The sequence below is a fragment of the Anarhichas minor genome, unplaced genomic scaffold (assembly GCF_050575085.1).
Source record: "Anarhichas minor isolate MPS153535 unplaced genomic scaffold, ASM5057508v1 ptg000003l, whole genome shotgun sequence".
In the NCBI taxonomy this organism is placed as follows: domain Eukaryota; kingdom Metazoa; phylum Chordata; class Actinopteri; order Perciformes; family Anarhichadidae; genus Anarhichas; species Anarhichas minor.
In genome coordinates, this window is record NW_027466449.1 from 14,140,146 (window position 1) to 14,166,665 (window position 26,520).

General features: G+C 38.8%; 3 protein-coding genes across 3 annotated transcripts; all 3 read right to left on the bottom strand.

Annotated features, from left to right (window-relative positions):
- Positions 1 to 4,870: 4,870 nt before the first annotated feature.
- LOC142950181 (acidic mammalian chitinase-like) lies at positions 4,871 to 8,613 on the bottom strand. The gene is made up of 11 exons (XM_076092076.1): positions 8,559 to 8,613; positions 8,452 to 8,478; positions 8,131 to 8,335; positions 7,995 to 8,051; positions 7,738 to 7,903; positions 7,527 to 7,651; positions 7,315 to 7,438; positions 6,829 to 7,011; positions 5,490 to 5,606; positions 5,249 to 5,381; positions 4,871 to 5,145 (listed from the first exon to the last, which is right to left on the bottom strand). Exons 1-11 carry the CDS (start codon positions 8,611 to 8,613, stop codon positions 4,871 to 4,873), a joined length of 1,467 nt encoding a protein of 488 aa, XP_075948191.1.
- Positions 8,614 to 9,452: 839 nt separating this feature from the next.
- LOC142950188 (acidic mammalian chitinase-like) lies at positions 9,453 to 13,077 on the bottom strand. The gene is made up of 12 exons (XM_076092089.1): positions 13,050 to 13,077; positions 12,939 to 12,968; positions 12,626 to 12,830; positions 12,447 to 12,503; positions 12,166 to 12,331; positions 11,874 to 11,998; positions 11,660 to 11,783; positions 10,977 to 11,159; positions 10,720 to 10,836; positions 10,007 to 10,139; positions 9,808 to 9,898; positions 9,453 to 9,666 (listed from the first exon to the last, which is right to left on the bottom strand). Exons 1-12 carry the CDS (start codon positions 13,072 to 13,074, stop codon positions 9,453 to 9,455), a joined length of 1,470 nt encoding a protein of 489 aa, XP_075948204.1. The 5' UTR covers positions 13,075 to 13,077.
- Positions 13,078 to 15,958: 2,881 nt separating this feature from the next.
- On the bottom strand, positions 15,959 to 25,871 carry nfascb (neurofascin homolog (chicken) b). The gene is made up of 26 exons (XM_076092102.1): positions 25,781 to 25,871; positions 25,578 to 25,683; positions 25,284 to 25,474; positions 24,215 to 24,337; positions 23,867 to 24,085; positions 22,638 to 22,749; positions 22,283 to 22,470; positions 22,070 to 22,201; positions 21,851 to 21,994; positions 21,445 to 21,556; positions 21,189 to 21,352; positions 20,951 to 21,098; positions 20,721 to 20,845; positions 20,536 to 20,637; positions 20,224 to 20,421; positions 19,804 to 19,874; positions 19,476 to 19,698; positions 18,639 to 18,754; positions 17,958 to 18,168; positions 17,749 to 17,871; positions 17,227 to 17,400; positions 16,986 to 17,117; positions 16,829 to 16,898; positions 16,523 to 16,534; positions 16,311 to 16,346; positions 15,959 to 16,190 (listed from the first exon to the last, which is right to left on the bottom strand). The coding sequence occupies exons 1-26, from the start codon at positions 25,854 to 25,856 to the stop codon at positions 15,959 to 15,961; spliced, it is 3,540 nt and encodes a 1,179-aa protein (XP_075948217.1). The 5' UTR covers positions 25,857 to 25,871.
- Between the last annotated feature and the right edge of the window lie 649 nt (positions 25,872 to 26,520).

Sequence of the window (26,520 nt, forward strand, 5' to 3'; positions counted from 1 at the left end):
TTGACAGCTGTAAAATGTCATTGTCCGAGGGACAAAACGAGGTGCAATCATCTTTAAACTGACACAATACATTGTCATTATCAATGTTACACTCAATCCAAACTTGAAGTATACAATAACAGTACATAATACACTATTTTTACACCAGCCTATATATTGCACTGACTCAGGCCTGGGTACTGTGTACTTCTCTTCAGACCTGCTGGTTGTGTGTGGTTTATCTTGTGTAACAGAACTGTTGATAGATGGTCAGTATCTTCCTCTTGGTCCTGGGTTCCTCCTTGCTCAAATTTCAGCATTGACCATGTATTACAGCACAAAGATAACAAATTATGAATATAATACTATAAAAAATAAACAATGACCATACAAATCACACCACTAGGTAGTCGCCGTTTGTCCGAAAAAACAAACACAGATCAAAGGGACACTGATGCACCATGGGTTTGTGGTTTACGTAGGCAAAATAGTTCATTGTCTATACAGGATTCTGTGTTTCTCATGATTTATTTAACAAAACAAAACAAGCAGTCAAACAAAACAACAAAGAAAATACTGTCGCTGCCTCTCCTGCTCTAGTAAAAAAAGCATAGGGCTACCCCGGTGCATGCTGGTCCTGTACCTGCCTGCTCCTATATATAACCGCAGGTGCCCACATTGTTACCCAATTCATAAACAAATGAATAAACCAAAAAACTATACTAAAAGTATACTAAACAACAAATAATTAAACTAATTGAATGACCATCAAAAGAAAAATATATCTAAATATATAAAAAAAATCGAATCTAAATAAGCAAACATCTCGAATGATTAAAATAACTGAATACTAACATTGAATAAATAGCTCTAAAGCTCTAAAGTACCTTTTAAGAAAGTTATTTAAGTAAAGAGTTTATAATCTATTTCTTCATTTGAACCCAGATATACTAAAGCATCAAATTAAAAAATCCAATTGGTTTCCATCTGCAGCAGGTCTTTATCTGATTAACAGTTAAACTAATGTTATTGCTTCTGTTGAACAGAGACTATTTACAGTAGCGTTTTAGTAGAAGTTTTCTGTGTGCCAGTATTGTTTTAGTTTGTCGGTCGAGCAACCTGAGTGAGCAGAAAACATTTTAGAACAACATAGTGCTGTTGACTGGTCTAAGAATGGCAGCATTCATAGCTTTTTGATATACAAATTTGCACTTCATTGGACTTTCTCTCACATTCTTGTTAAACTCGCTCCTAATGTTTCCTGCCAATGTAAGTATGACAAATAGATGATGCATATAACCCCTCACTGATATAGTCCTAGGAGTCAACACGTGCAGATCTTTTCATATGTGATTTAAAACCTCAAAGGGGATTATTACATTGCAGTGTTGCTCAATGACTCTGATGTCAAGAAATGTTTGACAATCAAGTTTTGCTCATTTGACTTCTACTTCATGCCATCATTTGAATTGCTTTTTCATGAGTTCCAGGAAGGCAGCTTGTTTTCACTGTTTAGTGTGTCTATTATCTCATAAACAACCGAGAACAACTAAAGAACAAAACCATTATTTCAGACAAATCCAATCACGCAAGTTCAAGATCTTTATTTGTCCCTGAGGGGTAATTGGTTTTGCCGCAGTAGCAATAACAACAACAACACCATATAATAACATACACATTCATACATATACAACCAAAAGAACAGGCATGGTTGGAGATGTGCTGATACTACCTGTACTTTACAGAGTTGAGCAGTTAGATGGCAAAAGGTATGAAAGATAATTTATAACTGTAAGTTTTGATTAATGGTTGTCTGAGGCAAGAATCAGAGGTGGAACATTTTAAGTGCAAGGGTTTGGTATTGTCAGATATAATGAATTCTGTTTTCTTAGACAACTGTTTGTTGGACAGTTCAGATAGATACTTCTGCCGAGTGCCAATCATTTTGCTGCCGACTTTCGTCCCTCTTGAGTTTTTCTCTTTGAGGTTTAGCAAATCAAAGCAAATTGACTCAACCTGATGTCAACCTGGAACTTGGTTAGCTTCCCCAGACAAAAGAGATGCTGCTGGCTTTTCTGGGTCAACTTAGTGTCAATTATGATGAACAAAGTAGTCCGTTAAATATAGTGGTTGCAGGAGTTGGGTGGTGAAGTCTTAAATCAATGCGCATGTGCCTATTCAATCAGATAACAAACCCATACAATAGGGTTAGACACACCCATAATTACACAGATATGCAACAACCGTATAATTAAGGCATGTCAAATTGAAGGATGGCAGTGAAATAAACAAGAACATACACACCCAACTGTTATAGATACACCTACAATGAAAAGGTAGCAACAGGAACACAATTGTAAATACACAGTACAAAATATATCACTTAAGAGTAGATTAGTGAGGCCTGAATTTTTTTTTCTTCATATAATTACACGTTTTTACACGTTTTTCCCTGGAATATCTTACCGTCTGGGCACTTTTGCTTGATGGCTGCTGAACCAGTGCAGTTGGAAAAATAGTTCATTTGACCGTTGACGGGAAATAGCCCATTTCTATTTCCTTTACAATTATCTTCCACATTGTTAACTATGGTATTGGGTGTCAGAGTAGTTGTCGTTATGGTAGGGGGCATTGTTGTGGTAGGGGGAGTTGTGGTTGTTGTAGTTGTGGTAGGGGGAGTTGTGGTAGTTGGCATTGTTGTAGTTGCATTATATTGAACGTTTCTAAACACCTATTTATTATTTATTATAGATATTATTATTATATATATTAGAAACAAATCACAATATAATCCAAATCCAGTGCAATACCACCATAAACTCCAGCTCCAGTGATGTCCTCAGCAGTAGCAGTGCCACATAGTGTTTGATGTCAATTCAAACCAGATTGCCTTTTTAGTTTAGAGGGTATGATTTACATTTTTTTCATATTTATTATTATTATTATCTACCCAAGATCTTTCTCGTTGCCAGTGTTTTGTTACATTTTGTAAAAAGAAAAAAAAACAAGTTTAAGAAAAGTAAAGAGGTAAAAATGAAACACCAAAGTCTGGTTCACATTTTGTGCTACCTTGTCATTTGCAAGTGCCTGTAAAAATAAATCTCATTCTCCCTTTAATTGTGGGGAATCAAATTTCATCACACAAAGATTCTAAGAAATCTAAAGGACAAAACAATACATTTTATTTGAGAGTCAAAAACACCAGTTTCTCATAAGTATTATTATTATATCATTTAATCTGCTCTAGACTGACATTTATAATATTTGTTAACTTTTGGTATGTTGTTTTTTTTACATTTAGTTTTTTATCTCTCTGTGTTCGACCACTTCTTGAAATCCCTGTTCAAATTTCATTGATGTTCTTTTAAATGTTTTTGCATTTTTTGTTTTATGATTCGCTGTCTTTACACCTACATTGTTTGGTGTTTTATTTTGTGAAGCACCTTGCAACTCTGGTTTTGAAAGGTGGCATAAAAATAAAGTTCATCATTATATCATTTTGGCTGCTCAATGACGAAACAATAGGTATTGTTTGCAGGAATACTGAGATGTCAGGGCGGGAAGTGCAAAGGTGTAGTCTAATTAATGACATAGCATAGCCCCAACCACACAGCCAGCCTAGTTTCAGTGTTAATTTGTGAAAACTAGCTCGGTAGCATAGCTAACTTGGAAACTTTAATTGATTGAAGTCATGATCATCATCATAATCATCAACAATATTAGTTACACCTGTGACTAATAATGAAGACGATAATGACTTAATTACTTAGGACTTACTACCAAGTAAAACATCTGAGCAGAGTTAGTGTTGGTGTGACGTCACTACGCAAAATCACCCCATTGTGCATTGTTAAAACACAAGTCATAGTTACATGACAGCAAGCGGCAAAGAACGATTCAAGTTGACCAGTTGTTAGTGCCTATTCATGTGATTTCAGATAAAACAATGTGGAGTAATGCTGTTGAAAATGAAAAGTATTTTATAAAAGTATTTTGTTCACGATGGGGTCGCAGATAGTCAGTTTTTTTAATGCTATTCACCTTTAAACATGTCATCACATCATATCATCACATATCAACACAAATGTGTCTCTTCAAATTATTTCATATATACCATTCAAATAATTCTTTCCCTCAAAGTTAGTATTAACTTGTATATTAGTGTTACTAAACCACCATCTCAAATTAGTCAATTTAGGCTGGTCTGCTTAGTTAGAAAAAAACACCCAGACTGTTGGCGGCAGATTAGTTGTCTGGTCATAGAGAATCTAACTATGACGTGTGAATATGCCTGGGGCTTTTGCTGCTAAATATAACTGTGTGGTGGTCAATCAATAATTTATGTCATACCACAAACCTGTGCTTTAATTATCCATAAAGGTGCAAAGTCAGATATCCAGTGTTTCAAAATCATTAATTACCAACCGCAATAGAGACAGTGGTGTTGTTCTCACTGTGTGAGTCAGAGTGTGACTCATCATGAAAAAATGTGTTCCTGACACCTAACTTCCACAGAAGCAGTTTTGGGTACTTTCCACCTGTTCAATTATCTGTCTGTCTGCAAGGTGCAGTCACAAAACTTTACTGATGTGGAGTTCAGATCCAAATGAAGGCCACTTTAGTGATTCAGCATATTTTTAACAACTTAATTGGCTCCCAGTTGAAAAAAAACAAGTTGACACTTGTAATTGTTAGTAATGATAACCATTGTGTGTGTAATGCATTAAATAGGCTTTAATTGTTTTTTTGAAAAACAACTAATTCACAAGAAATTTTAAGATAATTAATTTATGGTCTCAGAGGTACTTTATTCCCATTGTTAAATTATCTTAACAAACTATTCATACATCATTTTTTGCTCACTATTGAACAGATAGAGCCTGTCAAATATTTAGGGCCAATTACAGCATTTGCAGCCATCGTCAAAGAGCAAATTAGCTGTGCAGTTAAGGATCCAGGTGATGCCATTGGCACAACTGTAAAAGGAACCCGGGGCTTCAGGTTTGGCATAAATCCCACCAGTCTTTGTAGCACAGAAATTGTCTGGGGTGTTGGATGAAGTAGTGATTGTTGGTCTGGGACGAGGTGTGGGGAGAGGTGGAAGTTTGTTTATAGACGGAGTCACTTGATCTGGGGTGGTTTCTTTTGTGGGAAGGGGAGGAAGATCTGTAGAAATAATAGTACATTTTCTGTAGTCTGTACAGTCAAGGTTTACAAGTGTCAAAAAAATAATTACTGGGTTAATACGGCAGTAAATATTGCTACTCACCCTGGGCTATAAGAGAGCGGAGGTAGCTGATGAGGGGGTAGTGTCCCTGTCCACAGAACTGTCCATTAAAGTCATCCAGATCCAGAGACCAGACAAAAGCTCCTCCAAATCTGTTGTCCTTTAGGTAACGGGCCTGGATGAATAGCGACACAAACACTTCAACAACAATGTACTCGCTTTGACTTTGTATTTAACTTTTGGTATGACAAAAGAAATCAGCAACGTTTTGTAGAAGCTCAACCTTAGTCTCAAAGCTGTCTTTGTTGTCGTAGCCAACCCACTCATTTAGTTTGACCGCATATGGAACTTTCTGATCCTCAATCAGCTGGACACTGGCCCCTTGAAGAAAAGTGCAAATCTGAAAAGGAATGGTAGAGGGTTGAATTTCAAATTTTTAACTAATATATGAAAATGTCTGTATTCAATATTCAGAGTACTAACATAGCAGCGAACAACTACTCGCTATGTAAAGATATAGTGGAGTAATGTCTACCTGAGCAGAGAATGAAGTCGCTCTCCTTGTCTGTGTGTGTTATAATTTGGGCTTCACTGTGCTTTGTTTACATAGCCGGGCCGGTGCACGTGACTTATAACATGTTCATGCATGTGCGCGTGCTCATCGCCGCCACACTGCACTGCTCTCATACAGCGTTTACAGCTGATAAAGCCGTCTCAACCAACAGCATGAATCAGGTAATGTAGCGCCCACCCCATAAACTGTAAGTGGACGTAGTCACCATGACGTCACCCATTGATTTGTGGACTGCTGTTATAAATCATTGATTTTGGCATTTTGGCCCTCTCACCATCTTCGTTTTTGTCCGCACCCATTTTAGTTTTTTGCAACCAGAAGTGACAAAAGAGGGTGGAGCTAAGTACAACGGAATGTTAAATAACACCTTTTTAGATTACCAAAAATGTTACAATTAACTTTACAAAAGTGAAAACACATTGTGAAAGGGTTAAAGTTCTATGACGGAAACGACTCCCAGACCAGACAACCTGTCAATCACAAGGTAGCCGCAACCGAAAGTATTTCTAAAATGTTACTTTAAATGGGACCATAATTTACTAAATGAACATCATGCTGTATTGAAGAAGACTTGATACTTTCGGTTGAGACCATAAATTAATGTTTCCAATATTTACTGAGATAAATCAAATAAGAAGTAAGGTCATTATCAAAGATACATTCAGACTTCTTTTTGCAACCAGAGGACTCACCCCCTTTAGAAAGAATACAGGTTTAAGGCATTGCCTTCACTTTTCATATGCGGAGGTTGACGCCTGGCACTATCCCCCCTCAGGTAAACACTGTTAGCTCTGTCAACACTGTTGATGTTTGTCAGTGCTGTTAGCAGTGTGAGCTGCGAGACGCATGCTCAGCCATTGCTGTGTTGAGAGCCGTGGTGAGGCAATAGATATGCTCTGAATTTTGCGTTTAGCATCTTTGAAATTCTGTGTGACAACTTCATAATAAAATAACATTATATGTATGTGTTATTATATATTATTAGTAAAATAGAGTTACAAATATAACATCGACAGAGTTAAAGTCAGTGAGTTGTTGCCAGTTTCACCTCATAATAGGACCAGAAGCCGGCTTCCCTTGTAAAAACACCAACAGCAGCAGGACCACTGGTTGGTGCTCCAACCTGACTGGATTGAGTAGACAGTCGAAATGCCCTCCCATATGTCGCAAAGCCCATATTTAGCTTTTCTACAGGTGTCCCCTTGTCCCGCCAATATCTCATGGCAAAGTCCTGAAATGTGAACACAAAGAGACAAACAAAATCCAAGTATACAATCAAATGTATTGAACATTTAAATAAATGTACAGAAATCTGCTAGAGAAAATGCAAATTGATGCATTTTCTATCTTCTACTTTTATACGAATGTTGAGTTTTCCGATATTTCAACTTTTTTGGAGGGTTTGGCATTTCCTATATATTTTTTTTAATTCGCAGATTTAGATAATGCAAAACAATTGATGGATGTTGACATTAGAGGAGTGTATAATAATCATAATAATGCAAAAAATGCAAAAAATGAATGCCGTACTCACAGTATTTAAGAAAACATGGTCCCCGGTGTCATGGGATCCGTTGTACAAAGGGCTGTGATGTCCTGTCACACTCTCCCAGGTGCCATGAAAGTCATAAGTCATCACATTAATAAAGTCCAGGTACCTGATGAAATGGATGTGAGATCAAGATCACCAAAAACACGATGACATCTAATAATGAGGATACTGTGGGGAGTAACATTTTGGTGTACTTTGCCATCTCTGCGATTTCATAACCAGCATCAATGGTTCCTTTCCCAGCCGCCACAGCAGCAGAGACCATCAATCTGGGCCGACCAGTTGCTGTTCCCTCAGCCTGATAGGCCTCTAGTAGTTCCTGTACACCATAGAAACATGGTAAAGTCAATTTGTGGTTCATGTTTAACATAATTTGAACACCAGAACGGTTATTTGTGATCTGACCTTGCATAACAACGTGAATCTCTGCTTGTCCTCCAGAGGACTTCCTCTTGCAGCGGGGTATTCCCAGTCCAAATCAAGTCCATCAAAACCATATTTTCTCAGTAGTTTGACAGAAGACTGGATAAATGTATTTCGATTGGCTTGTGTTGCCACCATTGTTGTGAATCTGTGTAGAATTTGGGGGGAAAGATTGCTTTCAAGAAGACATAATCACAAAACATTGATCTTAATTGATTGTTTTGTGCTAAATATCTTACTTTTGTGTTCCAAAGTTCCAGCCTCCGACTGCCAACAGTGTTTTAAGATTTGGATTCCTATGGGAATATATAAATTTAGTTGCCCCAATCACAACAATTTTAGTAAGATAATGCAAAAAAATGATTTTAGACTGACCTCTGTTTGAGTCCATTAAAGGAGTTATACAGTTCATCATCATTCCATTCTATGGTGACCAACTCATTTGCCTCATTAATACCAGAAAAGGCATAGATCAAGTGGGTACACAGGTTTGGATCAATGTTTAGAGGCATAAACTTCCCATTACCAGGTCGGTATTGGGACCAGTTAGTGAAATAACACACCAGTCTGGAGGACGACACTATTCAAGGAGTAGCAGAAATATTATTTATTAATCTTTGAGGATAAATGAATGACTTTGTTCAGTTCCTACTAAGGTTGTTCAATAATAATGATTGATTTAACTCGTAAACTCACCCAAACTGCCAAAGGAAAGACAAAGACCTTCAAAGTTACAGATGTAGTTCGTAAATATTAGGTAAAACAGGTTTTGTAAAAACAATAACATTTTCATTGTGCCTTACCTGCAATTAGAATTAACTTGCACATGTTGTTTGTGGCTGGCTGAGCTCTTGTCATGTCAAGAAAAGATCACTGAATAGTTTTTTGTTGATGAAAAATACACAAACTATGATAATGATTAACTCGGAACAAAATGACACACTATACATCCCGAAGTTTTGGACTTCAAGCTGTTGCGTTATCAGTTATTGCGTCATCCAAGAAAGCCAAATAACAGAAACTGGTCAAAGTCATTTCACACACAGATAAAATAAACAATTTGTGAGTAAATCATTGTAACTTAATTATTAACCCAAATTATTCTGTCGCAGATGATTTCTCAATGTTTGGACTCACATTTGTATTAATCTACAACTCACACTTTGTTTGGCATCAATTCACCCATTTCTTTAAAAGCTTTCAATGTGTAGTATTTCAGCATTTTTAAAAGCATGTTTCGCCTGCAGATGTTTTGTGGCTTTGATATCAGATGACTTCACAGCACTTGTTTAGACAGACCAGGAAAAGCTTCTCTGTGTGTTCAGGGTCAGTGTCCTGCTAGAAACTGAATCTTCTTTTTACAAACTGCAAGCCAGGCAGATGTATGAAGCCAGAAGTGTGTCTCAATGTATAGTACAGTAGAAAATAGACTAATATAGTAACACAATCTTGTCCATAAATAGTTTTCCATACGACTTGGAGATCATTCATTTCAAATGGAATCCCTAATGTGGAGTGCATAAGCAACAAGTTGATGTTGTTGTGTTCTGCAGCCTTTTTTGCGAAGTTTCATGTCAGAATCGTGTAATTCTGTTTTATTTATTTAAAAAGTCTATACAATTAAATCAAATGGAACATTTTTTAAATAAAAGACAAAAGAGATGAAAGAGTTTTGTTTCATGAAGGAAGACATTTATTTAAGCCCAGTCGCAGCAGTTGCATCTTTTACTGAAAACAAGATTAACTGGACATAGCTGGATGTAAGTGTGTCTTTGAACACACTGATAAAAGGAGTTGCGGTTCATCTCATTTACGTAGAGGCCGTCAGGCTTGTCAGTACAGAAACCACTTCCAGAGACACCTGTGGTTGTTGGTTCGGCAGTGGTAGTTGTTTTGTCAGTGGTAGTTGTTCGGGGAACGGTGGTTGTTGGAGCAGTAGTGGTTGGAGCAGAAGTGGTTGTTGGAGCAGTAGCGGTTGGAGCAGTAGTGGTTGTTGGAGCAGTAGCGGTTGGAGCAGAAGTGGTTGTTGGAGCAGTAGTGGTTGGAGCAGTAGTGGTTGGAGCAGTAGTGGTTGTGCTGTTGGCTGGGTGATTTGTAGTAATCTCTGGTACATGTGTGGTTACAGGCGGTGGAGGTGGAAAATCTAGTAAGACAAAAATGAATTTAAATTCAATAGATTGTGGAAGATTTTATTTGTTAAGTGAAGATGATGAAACATTTACGTTTTGTGCAGTGGTGTAGTCTGATTTACCTGAATCCAGAAGAGAGCGCAGATAACTAATGAGTGGATATTTTCCCTGGCCACAGAACTGTCCAGAAAAATCATCCAGATCTAGAGACCAGATGAAGGCTCCTCCAAATTTGTTATCCTTGAAATACTGTGCCTATGGAAGATACGTTAGAGAAAGTGCTTCAGTTGAAAATGCAAGTGTTGTTGTTTTAATAATAATCCAATGACATAACGGATCTAATACATGTATAATAAATCTTTTATTTCCCATAAAAGCTTGTTTTGTTGAGTATCTGATAGGGTTATCCAGCTCTGCTCTCAGTGGTTCAGTCTGACAGTAGATTGACTCTCTATCATGCAGATTGCACTCAGCCAACTGAGTGGTGAATGTGTTTGTGACTGCTGTTAAGTATATATTTGCTCATCTTTGTGTTGTGTACATGAAAAATTTTGACGAAGCAAAAATGCAAAAGAAAACAACTGTAATGACCCAGCGAAAATATTCCAGACAGGTTGTGTTTGCTAAAGCATAACGTTTCTGGTCAATCCAAGGTATTGAAAAGTGTTTGTTCTGTCTGTGCAGCTTCATAGTGATCAGCTGTACCTAGTGCACATACTCATTTAGAACGCAAAGATACCGATAGCTGGCAAGTAGTGATAGCGATATGCTACTTTTACTTTGTTCTTATTATCTCCATACACATAGATGTGGAGGACGCTATGTTACTAATTACCTTGATCTCATAGCTTTGCCTATTGTCAAAACCAACCCACTCATTTCCTTTTGTGGCATAGGGCACACTTTGTTCATCAATCCAGTGGAGACTGGCTCCTTGGAGGAAAGTGCAAATCTGTAAAAATGGAAGAAAATAATATTTAAACACCCTCAACATTTCTGATGACCTTGTATTAATTGAATTTGCGCTAAGTTCATATTAATTATGTATTAAATTGTGTTTTATTGTTGCTCTTGTGTTGAACCTTCACTGACCTCATAGTAGGACCAAAACCCAGCTTCACGGGTGTAGGGCCCAGCAGAGGCTGGTCCGCTGGTTGATGCTCCAACACCGTTAGCTGCTGATGATGTGCGGAATGTGCGTCCATACGTAGCAAATCCAATTATGAGCTTTTCAAGAGGAGCACCTTGGTCTCTCCAATATTTCATAGCAAAGTCCTTTGAAAAGAAAATGTAAAAAGAAAATCAAGCATTTGTTAAAGGAACAATTTGTAGGGTTTGTTAACACAACATTGAAAGTTGGCCCCTCCTCCCCGGCTCAACGTGGGTTAAGGAGAACGCCAACTACAGAATCACTCGTTTTGGAACGAGCATTGTCCGCTTGGCTTTTTACCATTTTCGACATTTTCATAGCTTACTTTTGAATGCATGCTTATAACCTGGCACCTGATCGCTATGATTTTATAGAGGTGGTGTCCAGAAAGAGCCCGAAACACAGCAAAATGAAAATAAAAGAGAAAATATAGGCAGAGGGCAGGGTCCCTACAGACCACTCCACACACTTCTAGTGGGTTATAAGGAATTAAAGGATTATTTATGCTATGCATTTCTTTTTAGGAAAGTCCTACTCATTGTGTCTTAAAAAACAATACCTGTTAGGTATTCAGGTTGTTGGGTACTGAGGATGATAACAGAATTTTGTTGAGAATTTCACTCACCACATTGTAGTAGATGTTGTCGCCTTGATCGTAAGAGCTGCGGTGCAGAGGGCTGTTGTGACCAGTGAACGGGTCCCATGCTCCGTGGAAGTCATAGGTCATGACATTTATAAAGTCTAGGAACCTGTTAGACAAGCATGATGTCACAAATTAGAGAGAAACTCATTTCTTTTAATCAACTTTGAAACTAAATGACTACGTCACAGGAACTCACTCGGAGACCTCGGCAATCTCATAACCATTGTCGATGTTTCCTTTCCCTGCAGCCACTGCAGCTGTAAGCAGCAATCGTGGTTTTCTGGTCTCAGCGGCTTCTTTTTTGAAGGCAGCGAGTATTTCCTAAATGCAAGAGGAAATAGTTGAGGCTAATCATGAGTACGGTGTGAGAATATTTATAATCACATTGCTGTATTATCTCAAACAAGGATGCTGTGTTGGTGCGGCATCCGGCGGGATTATGCCAATGGTGATCAGGACTAAGGGAGGTGTAGATTTTACAAACTGACCTGGCAGAGCACTGTGAATCTCTTCTTGTCTTCCAGTGGGCTTCCTCGTGCTCCAGGATACTCCCAGTCCAGGTCCAGCCCGTCAAAGCCATGCAGCCTCAAGAATCTGATTGAAGACTGGATGAATCTCTCGCGGTTGGCAGCCGATGTTACCATGATGGTAAATCTGTAATCATGTGAAAAAAGTTATAGCTACACTGTTGATGTTGTTCTCATTCTTATATGACATACTATAATTAACAGCCTCGGGATGCCTTGCTGTTAAAACCTTGTTGACTCACTGTGTTGTTCCAAAGTTCCACCCCCCAACAGCCAGCAGAGTCTTCAGCTGGGGGTTTCTGTGCAGGATAAACATGTAGATTAGCAATGAATTAGTGAAGGAAGAAGTTAGATCCTTTACTGCTACTGTAAAAGTAGCAGTCCCACAATGTAGGAATATTCCATTTCAAGTACAACTCACCTGTTCTTCAGGCCATTGAAGGATTTGTAGAGGACATCATCATTCCACTCATAGGGCGACAGCTCGTTAGCGTGGTTGATTATTGAAAAGGCGTAGATCAGGTGTGTGCAGAGGTTGGGATCTACATTGGCAGGCAGATATTTGCCAGCACCTGGTCTATACTGGGACCAGTTTGTGAAGTAGCACACCAGTTTGGTAGAAGACACTTTTGGAGAGGGTCAAAATGATTAGAGTTGAGTTTCTATTTCAGGTCATGGGGATTAAGAAGCAAAATGACAATGTAATATAAAGAAGTTAAATAATGAATGCATACCCATCTGGAGACACATCAAAACGGACAGACCTTAAAAACAACATTTAATTATAATTGTTTTAATTTGCACAATTTGCATTTGAAGGAATGAACTGAAATAATGTAACTTACCAGCCAAAATTGTTAGTCGAGCCATGTTGTTGTAGTCTTTACCTCAGAGCTGCAATTTAAAAATAAAAAATAAAGGATTATGAATCTTTATGAGATTGCAATATAGTTTTTGTAGACTGGAACCAGTTTACCATCTAGAGGTTGTACTATAGGTAATGCTGCACATAATAAAATATAGGCTACTAAAACCTGTGTGCTGAAGGCTTACCTGTTCCCAGTGATTGGCTGGATGTGCCAATGATCTACCTGGGAGTCCTTTTTATAGGTATGATCAGAAAGGGACAAAGGGCGGCATGACAGTGAGGTGCAATGGATCCTTCAGGAGAGGATACCTGTCGCTGTGAAATCGGTCACATTACACTACAGTGAGAGGCTGAAGATGACATGAATTGAAGATGGTATCTATTTTTATTGCCAGATAAAACTGGATCAGAGTGCATTCAATTATGTAAACTTGCCTCTGTAAAGTCGCTCAGATCAAGGGAGCTGGTCGATTCATGCAGATAAGATTACCTAAATAAACACATGGTGTGATGCATTGTATTTTATATGACATTAGGATTGAAATGGTTTCCATGGTAACAACAACTTTAGTAGCCTCTAGTTGTTACTGATCATGTTTACACCTTTCTCAACCCAACTTTTCATTTTCAGCACAACTATTGATATGCATCTAGGTTGATCCTTGAAAAAAACAATTCCAGAGCATGACATTTGCAAAGACACTGGTTTCTTGCATTTTTTCATCTTCGTATTGAACAGCTTGTATGCTTCCCCGCGAGGACAATTTTCCACTTGCAGATACTTGTGTGTTTTCTGTTTTGAGACTAATTTAACTTCATATTAAAATAACTGGAAGGCTTATGCATGGAACAATTATTTCACATGCTAAGAAACACCCATTCTATTAAAATCAGCATATTCTCCGTAAAGGTTCTCTTTTGTCCAGGTCACTGGATTTCTTGTAGTCCTTAATTTTGTCACACGTTCAAGAGACTTCATCAATTTGGAACAGATTGATGATATTGAACTGATTATTATTATTATTATTATTAATTTGAATCATTACATTGTGCTCAGTTATTACATCACGCACAGTTTATACATTATGAGTTGCTACTTTTGTTGTTGTTTGCCCTGGCCTTGTCATGACCCCCTTGATATTGCATTAACTAAGAACTCAACAAAGGAAAAGCCTTGTATATTAATCTATATACTTTATGATTTGGTTGTTCCCTCCTATAATCAGAGGGGTGCAATAATAAAATATCAGGGACCACAGTATCATATCAGAGGCCTGATAAATGTTGACCTCTTAGATAAGATATCTTTTTCCATTAAGATGTATGATCCTTTGATGATGTAACTATGGTTATCTTGAATGCCAACAAAATGGCCAGAGTTCAATAAGATAGGAATATCTTTTCAGGTTTTGCTTTAAGCTGTTTGAAAGACCAAGTGATGCCGACAGTTAAAGGAACACTTGGGGTGATACGCATATTCCCTTTCTTGCAAGAATAAGGTGTGAAGTCTGATTCCACTGTCATCTTTATGGTAAATATGAAGCTGCAACCAGCTAACATAGCTTAGCACAAAGACTGGAAAAGGGGGAGAACAGGACCAGCAACCCCCTGTAAAACAGTGAATTGTCATTATTGTACATGTGCTCTTAGGTAGTTTTTGTTAGCTTTGAACTGAGCTAAGATAGCTGTTTCCCTGTTTCTAGTCTTTATGCTAAACAAAGTTAGCCGGCTTCTGGTTGTAGCAAGAAGCGTTAAAGTTATCTTACACTCACAGGTATTCTGTGATTGAAACACATTGGATAAATTGTCCTGAGGATGTGAACACAGATACCTGAAAAAGGTTCAAAACTAATTATATTCAAAGACTAATAAATCACTCCTTTTAAAATTAGGAAACAAAGGAGCTGAATTCAACATTCATAGTCACAACAAACATGCTAGAAATAAATATTTCCACTTTATTTACATTAAGGACATAACTGTGGTAATACACAGATAATGTTAGGGGTCAAATAAACTAAAGCTGTTACATCAAGATTAATGATTTCTACCCATCTCCATCGTGAGGAAAATGGGGATACAGTTAAGTCAAGTTCATAGAGAAACATAAGCAACTTCTGATTTTACAGCTGGTTTATGGCGGCTTTATGATTCCCTAAAAGGTTTGACCTCTTGCCTCCCAGCAGAGAACAATTTGCAAACAGACTGTGCAAATGAATCATTAGTGCCTGGAGATATTTTATAATCCTCCAGCTATCACCAACAACACTTTTATGTTCTCACATTGCACCATAAACTCTAGCGTACAAAACAAAGAGCACGTGATCTAAGTTCAGGGAGTATATTCTGGCCTCCTTGATCGTAAACGTATGGTATGCCGCCCTTATTTTAAACAGCCAACACACTTAAAAAAAACACAAATCTGATTATTGAAATTAGCTGAAAGAAAAATATGTAAAAACAGTAGTAAAGTTGGTCCTTGTAACTGCTTTTATCAACATGATAAACTGATCCACTTCTGTCTCCTCTGATGTGCAGCGAGTGTCTCTCCATTGACAGGATAACTGAACATGTACTCATGCATAAGCACAAACACACAGCATTTTTATTTACAGGAAATGCAATACAAAACACAAAAGGTAAAGCTTGCTTTTCATCAGATGAACAAGCATCTCATCTCTAGTATTGTCCCAACTATTTTGCCATTTTCTTTAAATGCAGGAAAGTTGCTTAATCTGCATGGGCACAGGGGGTTACAGCACCTCAGACTCCGGCTGTTCCCTTCTGCAGACAAACCACAAGCACCACAAGTTCTTAATTCAAGGTGGAGGGTACAAGCACGGTAAAGTCACATGACAAACAGGGAGGCAGTTTGAATTTTGAGCTTTACGCCAGGGAGTAGATGGTTTTCATTGGAGAGTGGAGCTCCAGACTTGCACCAAAGTCCAACTCCCTGACGTCTCTCCTGGTTCCTGTGTACTGGCCGATGAACGAGCCGTCCTCGTTGAACGGCATCTCGCCTCCTTCACCATAGTCCACCAGACTGTCGTCACTGTCTGACCGCTTCATCATTGCCTCCCTGGACAGATGGCCTCTTTGAAGCCCCCTTTCCTCCTCTCTACAAAACAGTGCAAACAAATAAAATCTTGGTGCATTATGTCAGCACTAGAAGAAATAAATGATAAAGGGTTCAACTAAACCTGATGTATCAATACATTTAAGATGGTCAGGTACATACCGCCGGGGGTAAGGCAGAGTGGAGATACGTGCTATCCTAGAATATGAAGAGAGCTTGTATGAGATCATTTGTGTGACAGGATCGATGATTTTATCTCATTTCATTTATCATCCACTCATAAAATGCTTGTTACAGTTCCAATATTATGTTGTGAATATTTTATTTATAGCTCCAAACAAGTATCAATGTGTCAATATTTAGTCTTTTCATACCTTTCAAGAGACCTTGAGTGGTTCAGTGGGGAAAGAACAGGGTTGAGGTTTGGGGAGAATAAAGGTTTAGATAGAAAAGGTAGAGTAAATAGAAAAAAAACAGAAAATAATTCAAGTGTGATCAAAGAGTTATCATAAATAAGGTGATAAATAATGAGTATTATTACCACGCTATTATAAAATAATAGTACATGCTGTTGCACACCTTGGAAACAGGAAAGATTCGGTAGATAAGACCGATAACTTGACAATAAGAAGTGCTAAATTCAAAAATGAGTATCTTTTTCTGTCCACTGTAATGCTTACCTGTAGTCAAATGATCCCTCCTGATCTTTGTCATCCACTGGCTCCAATGAAATATCTTTTTTTTCCCGTACTGAAATTACAACAAGCTACACTGTAATAAGAGCTACAGTGTGGTGCTATTGGGCATGGCGTAGTAAGGGGAATCACCAATGTATACCTGGGTATTTCCCCCCTCGGCTCCTCTTGATGAAGCAGACTATGAGGAGGATGAGCACGATGAGAGCCACAGCACACATAATCCCGATGAACCAGCCCTGAGTGGTGATGTCCACCTGGTCCTGAGCGTACGCTGAGACACACACAAATATGTGCACACACATCAAAGTCAGCATCCACTCAGCACTGCAAAGTGTTTATTTGGTAGACCACCAAATGTGTTGCACGAAGCAGTAAAGTACTTTCAGTGGTGTAGTGGGGCGACTCCTCCGTATGCCATTCCCCTATCCCGATCCGAGTTCGTGCCGCCACAGAGAATCTGTAGCGAGTGTAGCGGTCGTATCGCCGGAGTGAGAAACTTGTTATATTTGGAGTGAACTCCTCAACTTGCAACTCCTCTCCCCTGGTGGCATTCACTGTGGAGAGAGTGGACATTCCAGTATGTTAGGAGCACCCTTGATGCCGGTAGAGTGCACACAACTGAGCTATTGAGTAGCTTACCTGCTCGGAGAGTGCCCACACAAGTGTTCATTACCCTCTCAAGAACATACTTCAGTGGTATTTAGTTTTTTATGTGCATATTTAAGTGTGCTATTATGTGCTACAGGGATGTGGACTTCAGTGCCATGTGGAAATCTTTGTTGCATTAGTAAAATGAGCGTTTTTCTTTTCCATCATTAAAGCCTTGCTGTTTCTCCCAGGCACAGTGCAGAAAACTAAATTGTGAGTTATTTGACAGTGTTTCAGATGTTGGGTTCGGGTACCTGTCTGGTACTTGAGGGAATATCCAGTAATGACACCGTTGGGTTCTGCTGGAAGGTCCCAGTCGACATAAATACTGTCTAGATGTCGCTGTTGGATCCTGAACGATCTGGGAGCAGATGGTACTACAGACAAAAAACACAGCAGGAGACGACGCACATAAGCTTTGTTCACTTGTTCCTTGGTTGTTGAATTTGTGGCTTTTTCTTACCTCCCTCAGGCGTTGAGAAGTGGATACTATTACTGGGCGGCCCTTCATATCGATTGTTTGCCACGACTATATACAACTTGTAGTTGCTATAGGGAATGAGCCCGGTGAGGACCCCAGAGGGTTCTGGATCATTGTCTAGAAACGCTTTAGACTTCATCCCTCTATTGACCCTCAGCCACCTCAGCTGGCTGGTGTCCCTCCAATAGTAGGCCTGAGAGATGAGAAGCAACAAACCCAGCATTTTGATGATGCTGAAAGCACTGTATTGCTGTTTTTGGTAGCAATTTTTCAAGACAAAATTCCAATAATTCATACTGTATGTATGCTTTGTTAAGTTCTGTTCATTTACATCAACATCTCTATGCTAAAGTCATGGGCTGTAACAACCACTGAAAACATGAGCCACATCTCAAACACCTGAGCTAATTATCACAAAAATGATTGGTGAAAAAAACCAAAACATTCTTAAAACAATATACTTTTTGTTAAAATCAGTTGAAACAAATCAAATCAACAAACAAATAAACATAGAAAAAAAGAAACAGAAAGGCATTTATAAAAGTGGACAGTGGACTCTCCCAAAACATACAGTGTGTTCTCAATTTCTATTGTTGTCTATCATCATAAATGCAAGCTTTATTCAAAGGCCATTATCCAGTAAAACATGTACTATAGACACACCTTGTATTCCTTCAGTTCGCCCATCATTGAGCCGCGTGTCACTGAATCCCAGTGCAAAGTCACCTGAGTGTTCTCGATGTCAGACACTCTCAGGTTCAGGGGTGCAGTTAAGGGACCTGAGGAAAACAGAGATGGCGTTGTCTTTGCTCATCAGTGAACACACAGAGAGGTGATGAGAAGGACTATTTGGCCCCATGATGTAAAAAAAATAATAAGAAAAAACTAAACTTAATTATAAACAATAAGAGGTGTGAGTGGTTTATTCGTCTGAAACCATTCATGATTCCCTGTGGATTAGGATTCAGAGAGGAGTAACTAAATGAAAAGAAAAACCTGAATAAATTAGTGGAGAAACATAACATCAGAGGCTTCCATAAAGGTCAGAACTGGTCATTGAATGGTTTAATGTGTATGAAAATGATGGGAATCATATCATCTTTCTGGATTCCGAGTAGTATTGACCAATTACATTCAAGCAGGCTTTGGTTGAATGCAGGTAAACAGTCGGTGTGGAGAGCAAAAGAGGCGGCTGAAATGCAATCTCAGAACCCACTGGCTATCATCTGACGATGATTTAGCTTTTAATCGGGTTAAAAATTGCTCGTTAACTGGCTACTTGCGAAACAATCTGGTCGTACACGTTGTCTCTCAACTCCCAACTCCAGTCCGGCATCTCAAGTTGCTAATCAGACTGTTAATAATGAGCAGCGCACGGAAAAAAAGGAAGTCTTGACCCGGATATCCGCTGTCTACGCCGGACTCTCCAAAAGACACATGAAGTTAGTTTTTCCTGTCTTTGGTCCTCATCTATATAATGCAGAGGATTTAGGCACTTACGGTCCTCCCCAGAGTAACCGATGACAACAGGAGACTCTGGACCCAACCCAAAGTCATTGACAGCCTGGACTTTGATGTCATACGGAGTGAAGGTATCTGCATCGTAGATGTAGTACTTCAGCCATTTAGTGGTTGCATTCTTCCACTCCTCTCGGGATTCTCTCCTTCTCCACCACACCAGATACTTCAGGTGGGGCCCGTTCCACTCTCTGTAGGTCAGAGGCTGAAAGCATGGTCAACAGGGACATAGTTCGATTTCATTGTTGTAGAAATTAAAATATTCAACAGTCAAGATACATATGAAAGTGTTTTTGTTTTGGTTCTTTACCTCCCAGCTGATCTCCATGTTATTCCTCCATGTACCCACACCCTTCACGTTCTTTGGGATGATATCTGGGGCTGTGCAGGAAAACCAATGCAGTGGTAAGGTGTTAGCTTTAAAGAAAGAGTCCAGCACTACAGGAAATACACTTATTACATTTCTTGCAAGTTAGATAAAAAGATTGATACCACTATGTATTGAAATAAATGTAAAGCTCTGGCCAGGAGATGTTAGCATACCATAGCATGAATGTCTGTGTACAGACATGAGAGTAGTATCGATCTTCTTATCTAACTCTTTGCAAGAAAACAAAGTATTTCCCAAAATGTCGAACTGTTTCTTGAAAATGTGCTACACAAGTGGCTGTTTGCTATCTTAAAATATGTGTCTGCAAACAAGTGTGTATTTAAGAAAAATCAAACCCACGAGCACCGCTGCTCTGGAAGCGCGAGGATGGACGACTGGGGCGACTCATTCCGATTTCATTGATGGCGATTACCCGAAACTCATAGTAGGTGAAAGGTGTAAGATGCAGAATGACAGAGTTGAGGTTCCCTGGGTATGTTGAGAGGTTTCTCCACTTACCAGGCAACCAGTCATCATCATCATACTGCACTAAGTAGTCTGTAACACAGCAATAAATGGAGAAATATAGCTGAAAATGTATGATAAATACAACAATAATTTCCTAAAAACAAGACTTATTTCTGTGAGTTTATTCAGTTGAATAGCTCTTACCTGTTATAGGGTTGTGGTTGCTGTATCCAGCTACCCAACTCAGTCTTACGCTGCGTTCATATGGATCGGACAACTCCAACTTAGTGGGAGGATCTGGACGGTCTACACACAAACATGCATAAACAATTAAAAAGCCAAACATGCCGTATGTTTGATGAAATGTCATTTATTTTAAAATGCCATACCCATCACCATTAGGCGTGCTGAGGCAGACTTCTGGTCCAGCTCACTCTTGATGACACAGGTATAATTACCCTCATCACCTCTGTTTGCATTACTGATGACCAGATTTGATTCATCCAGACTGATCCTGAGGATACAAAAGAGTACTAACTGGTGAGCTCAAGACGCTGATTGGTCCACACTAAAACAAAAATTTAAATAATAGAAATAAAGAATTCATAAAATGACATACCTCCAGCCAAGAGTGACATGCTTTTTGTCTTTCATCCAGTTGGTTGTGACGGGAGTAGTTGCATCTGCTTGTACACCGCACTCAAAGCGCACATCGCTTCCACGGATGACTTTCATGCTCTGTGGTCTTGTGACAATTAAAGTGGGCTCTGAGAAGAGTGGATGCAAAAACACATGATGGATCACACAATCAAAGAATTTAAAGTAAAATGTTTTTTGTATAAAACTGTGACCCTCACCTTTGACCTCTATTCGGACTTGACTCTCATCTCTTCCTGCGACGTTGCTGACTATGCACAGGTAAGTTCCCTGGTCCTCTATCCGTATTTGTTTGATCTCCAGAGTCCCGTTACTGTGGGTCTTAAAACGATTTCCTTCAAGAGTACCCTGTCCATATCTGGACCTGTTTGGGCAGAATCACGAACACACACACACACACACAAACTGTGAGCTAATGTCTGAACACTATTAAATTCTCTAACGGCGTCTTCTCACCATCGCAACTCGGGTACCGGAGAACCAAAGTAGCGGCAGTCTAGGAAGGAATGACTGCCCTCTATCACTTTGATGAGTTCATTCCTGGGCCCAGCAATACGCGGCGTTGCATCTAGAGAAACATTGATAATTCATAATAATTATTATTAATAATTATTCTTTATACAATTAACATTTGCACAATCATGGGTCAATATTTTACACATTCCTGCACAAAACTGTAGAGCTCTTCCACTTTAAAAACAGATGTATCTTTAACGTATTTCTTTTATCTTCTAATGTACATTTATCTTTTTATATTGTTTCTCTACTTTAATGTTACCTTTGCACTTTGTTCATTGTTATGTACCAAATCAACAAGACACCTAATATATTACAGTTCAAAAATAATTGTGTGGTAACTTACGTAGCACGTTGACAAAAGCGTTGGCCATCATGTACCCAAACTGATTGGAAACATTGCACTGATAGACTGCAGTGTTTGCAGCGGTCACACTCTGTAAAGTCAGCGTGTCTCCTGACACCTGTCTGTTAGGCTGAGGTGTAGCCGCTGGAAAAAACAAAACAGGCAAGAGTTATTTAGATTCACTTTGACAGCCAGTACCCATGAACTCCAAAATCGTACTTTCAATAGGTTCCCCGTTGATGAACCAGCTGACTGTGGGACGCGGAGCCCCATCACAACGACACAACAGGCGTCCATTTTCCTCGGGGGCCAAGACCAGATCAGTGGGTTTTTCCAGCCAGAAGGGAGCCGCTGTCAAATACAAGTCATTTAGTTGTTTCAACACTATTGTGAAGTAGATAACGACAAATCGTATCTGAAAGTGACCCTCACCTTTGACCCTGACGGTTATTGTGCGCTCAATGTATCCAATCTTATTCGTAGCAGCGCAAGTGTATTCACCCACATCATCAAAAGACGCCTTTGGGATTTGAATCATCTTGTTGAAGTTCTTTACTTTCGTGCGGGGCGATACCACCAGGTCATCACCATTCTTGGTCCATGTAATATGAGGAGTTGGCCTTGATGATGATAAACAAGGCTTTACACAGAACCACTTTCATGAAATCAAAGTAAAAATGATACCAAAGAGAGAATATAGACAAAGTGGCTTTTTTAAAAAACTGTAACATTGATATTCTATAAAAAAAAGACCTTCAGTTACAGAATATCTTGAGTTGACACTTACACTCCTGCAGCGATACACTCCAGGAGAAGTTCTTCCCCTTGCAGGACCAGTATGGAGCTGGACGAGCCTGTGGGAGACAGCCAGGAGGGGGCAGCCTCGGCTACTGTGCGAGCTGCAGAGGAGACAAACCAAAACAAACCAGAACACATCAGTCACACACCCTGTCTGACCATGAAACATACAACTCAGAAAATAAGAGAGGACAGCTGAAGCAGTGCACACACTCACCACAGTAGGTAAGTTTAGTTGGAGCAAACAAGGAGTCTTTTTAGGGTACAGTCTGACATAAAACAAAACGGTCCATTTTATAATAATCACAAAAAAATAATAATCACAAAAAAACACAAGGAGTTAAAGGGAAAAACATATATTGTTATGAGTGTATCAGTTTGGTTAGAAAAAGTCAAGGTATTATAGATGAACAGAACAATTTTGGTTTGTAAACCTTTAAATCATTTCCCAATTAATGTGTTTTTGGCAGAAAACAGAGATGCAGTATGAAGATGTAAACAGGAAAACTACACACGGAAGTAAATTTTTCATAAGAAAATAAGAAATACAACTAATTAAATATCTTCTAAAATGTTCTGCATGGAGTGCATGTTTTTTTTTTTTTTTTTTTCATTGGTCTATTGCAATTACCACAGGGTACGAATAGAAACCTGACCGACAACAGGCCAAAGAGCCCCGCCATGAATCAAGCCAAATCTCCTCCCACAGGTCTTTGTTTCATGTACATCCATTGCATTTAGTAATTTGCTGAGCTTTTAGGTTAGGCCCATATCTGAAGTGTACACATGCAGCTTGCAGGTTACCAGTAGTTGAAGTAAAAGTTATTTAAGTGAAGGTAGCAATACCGCAGTGTATAAATATAGTAAAAATCCTGCATCAAAATATTGTTAAAATATAAAAAAGTACTAATTATGCAGAATGACCCATTTTAGAACAATGTATATCATGATATTGAATTATAATGTTTTGATGCATTTATGTGTACTTTACTTTAATGTTGCAGCTGGTAAAGATGGGTCTTATTTTTATGTTAACTACTGCTGAGCAGCTTGGGAGTAAAATTATAAAATAAAGTACAAGTACCTCAAATTGTACTTCAGTACAGTACTTGATAAAATCTCCTTAGTTACTTTACACCACTGCACATTACAACTGTAAAGTAATATTTTGCGAACCAAAAAAAAAAATGGACACTGTGAACACACAATCATACTCACTTGTAAGCACTTTAACGACCACAGGCATCTTCTGCTGGATGACATTCCTGTAGGGGAAGCGGGCATTGCAGCAGTAATCGGCGGCAGAGTCGTTGAACAGGACGTTAGAGAAATACAGATCTCCGTTTACTCCCATAGATACCCTGCGGTCCGGCCGCACAGGCTGCATGGTGGGGAAAGCGGTCTGAACGGGCCAGTTGAAAGGTCTCGCATATGAGCCTGAGATGGTGTAAAAAATAAAGTCAGTTCACAGGAATTTCTAGAAGTCTTTAAAGCTTGTTTGATTGGCAGATCTTTAAAATGACTCCTTGTTGAACCGTATTGATTCAAACATTTAGAGACTCTTACAGCTGGACATCCAGTAGGTTTCAGGTTTCGGCGGGCCTACCGGTGGGTCACAGGACAGGACCAGAGGCAAGCCAGCGCTGACCACCACAGGCTCCAGAACCTCCCTTGGCCAAACAGGAGCTCCTTCACAAACACAGAGGTTTACATGTCTCCACTGAGCAGCAAGGTTGGGTTTTGTTATTTTCACAACAGTAGGCTACAGAACACATTACAAATCTGAACGGCAACATATTAATAACTGAGCTGATCAACTATCAGATATTATTATAGTATCTTGTAGGACTTGTCTGGTAATACTCAGAATCTCATGAAAAGTTAAAAACAGGCAGTGAATTCATCCTACCATCATGTATTGTTTCTGTAGCTTAAGCTCATCAGTAAGCCTCACCGTAATTTATTTTGAGTCAATCTCATCTAAACCGTCCTGCCGCCACTAGCATCAAATCTGAAGCTGAATATAGTCCCTATCAAATACACTGTATACTCTTGTTTGAGTAATATCTGCTAAAAAATAACTACACTACAGCTTTTTAAATAAAGAAAAAGTATATATTTGTGACTTTGTGTCTTTAAAGATGTATGTGCTACAAACAGGGTAGGGATGTTGTAAAGTACTGCAGGACAGACTAACACATTATTAGTTTTGGTCTTTTCATAGGGTTTACTACCAATGCCACAATACAGAATATAGCTTGACTCATCCTTTCATTTTCAAGGTATTTTTGTTGTTGATTTTTGGTATAATTCTTCTTGCACTTTAAGAAAATATCCACTCAACAGTAAAGAGTAATGCAGCTGAATTCTCAAAGAAAGTCAAATTAAAGTGTAGGCCAGAAGCAAAGTATCATCACAAATCAAATAAGTAGACATTCATGCTTTGCACGTCCACTACACAACATATTATATAGAAAATATGAAAAAATGCTGCTGCTTAGATCTTTCGTGTTTAATTGAAACAGTTTGCATTCATTCCAAAGTAATGTCCATATTGTGTCACTGCACACCATGAGGCCACTTTATATTTACAAATAAATAGTTTGATCTCTAACAGGCCCAATAATGATCTTACTGTATAGCCGTAGTCTGATCTTGTTGGAGTATGCGGATCCATACTCATTGGAGGCAATGCACTGATACTCTGCCTCATACTGTTCTGGATTGTTCCAGGCATAGATGTCCAGAGTCCCTGAACGCCTTCGCATCGAAGCTTGAGCGTCACGTGCCACGTTGAAATACTTCCCATTACGTCTCCATGAGAAACTTCATTATTGAGTAAAAAGTGTAAAAGAAGACAGTGAGGTGGTTTGCAGATGATTATACGAGTGTTAAACAAAACTCTTCAGAGGGCTACATCAGCTCTTACATGGGATGAGGGTTTCCTTTGGCTTCACACTCTATGACCATGGTGTCTTTGGGGTCAACAATATGCTCCTTCATCGACTGCTTTATGATGGTCGGGGGCTGTCTGACTGCAGGCAGAGAAATAAATCAGCTTAGTTTATTAGAGACGTATAGCTTAAGACAATACGTATCATAAATTACATGCACATTAAGTTACTGACTCACTTTCCAGAGGTATGTCCAAAGCCCAAACACTCTGCCATAAAAGAAGCAGCAGTGCTGGTTCGACCAGTGTCCCCATCTTTACAGTACATGGAACCAAGCAACGTATTCCTTCACCAGCTCTCCTGTTCTCAAATTGAGTTAAGAAAAATACAGGATATCTACAACACAGTCATGTCATGCAAATAAAATCCAGCACAAATTACTGTAAATGAAACTTCTTACAATGGATTGTATTAGTGGTTCACAAATCATCTGCACAGTAGTGGAATAGGTAATACCGCAATGTAAGAATGGTGGCATTAGTAAGTAAAAGTCCCTCAAAATCCTACTCAAGTAAAAGAACATAGTATAGTATCAGCAGAATGTACTTCCAGTATCAAAAGTAAAACTACATTCTGCACTCATTCTGCTGAAATGCAAAAAATGTCTCCTTCAAATGTTTTATTATACATCAATTACAATTAGATTATTATAACTCATGCACTAATGTTTAGGCAACTTTTTACTGCTGTAAATCGAGGTGGCTAGTTGTAGTTCAATCAAGGGGTTCTCAACCTAGGGGTCAGGCCGCCTCCAAAGAGTCACACAGTTAATCTGAGGGGTTCTGTTGTGATAAATGGGAGAGAAAAGAACAAAAAAAGTTCTGATACATAAATTGGTATTCATTTTGGGGATTAACCTTCAATGTTGTTGTTTTTTTGTAGAATATTGAATAATTCAATAACCCTTTGAATGTCAAA

Excerpts from the sequence above, each read along its gene's own strand:
- LOC142950181 (XM_076092076.1), bottom strand. The coding sequence starts at position 8,613 with ATGACAAGAGCTCAGCCAGCCACAAACAACATGTGCAAGTTAATTCTA. Across the intron at positions 7,439-7,526 it reads GAAATCGCAGAGATGGCAAA|GTACCTGGACTTTATTAATG; the intron begins GTACACCAAAAT and ends CCATTTCATCAG. Across the intron at positions 7,012-7,314 it reads ACCATGTTTTCTTAAATACT|GACTTTGCCATGAGATATTG; the intron begins GTGAGTACGGCA and ends TTCACATTTCAG.
- LOC142950188 (XM_076092089.1), bottom strand. The coding sequence starts at position 13,074 with ATGGCTCGACTAACAATTTTGGCTG. Across the intron at positions 10,140-10,719 it reads GGCAAAGCTATGAGATCAAG|GCACAGTATTTCAAGGATAA; the intron begins GTAATTAGTAAC and ends TATCTTCCATAG. Across the intron at positions 9,667-9,807 it reads ACCACTACTGCTCCAACCAC|AACAACTACCACTGACAAAA; the intron begins TACTGCTCCAAC and ends CACCGTTCCCCG.
- nfascb (XM_076092102.1), bottom strand. The coding sequence starts at position 25,856 with ATGGGGACACTGGTCGAACCAGCACTGCTGCTTCTTTTATGGCAGAGT. Across the intron at positions 22,471-22,637 it reads GAGTGTATCGCTGCAGGAGT|GCCAACTCCTCATATTACAT; the intron begins GTAAGTGTCAAC and ends ATCATCATCAAG. Across the intron at positions 18,169-18,638 it reads GCGAACTGAAGGAATACAAG|GCCTACTATTGGAGGGACAC; the intron begins GTGTGTCTATAG and ends CTCATCTCTCAG.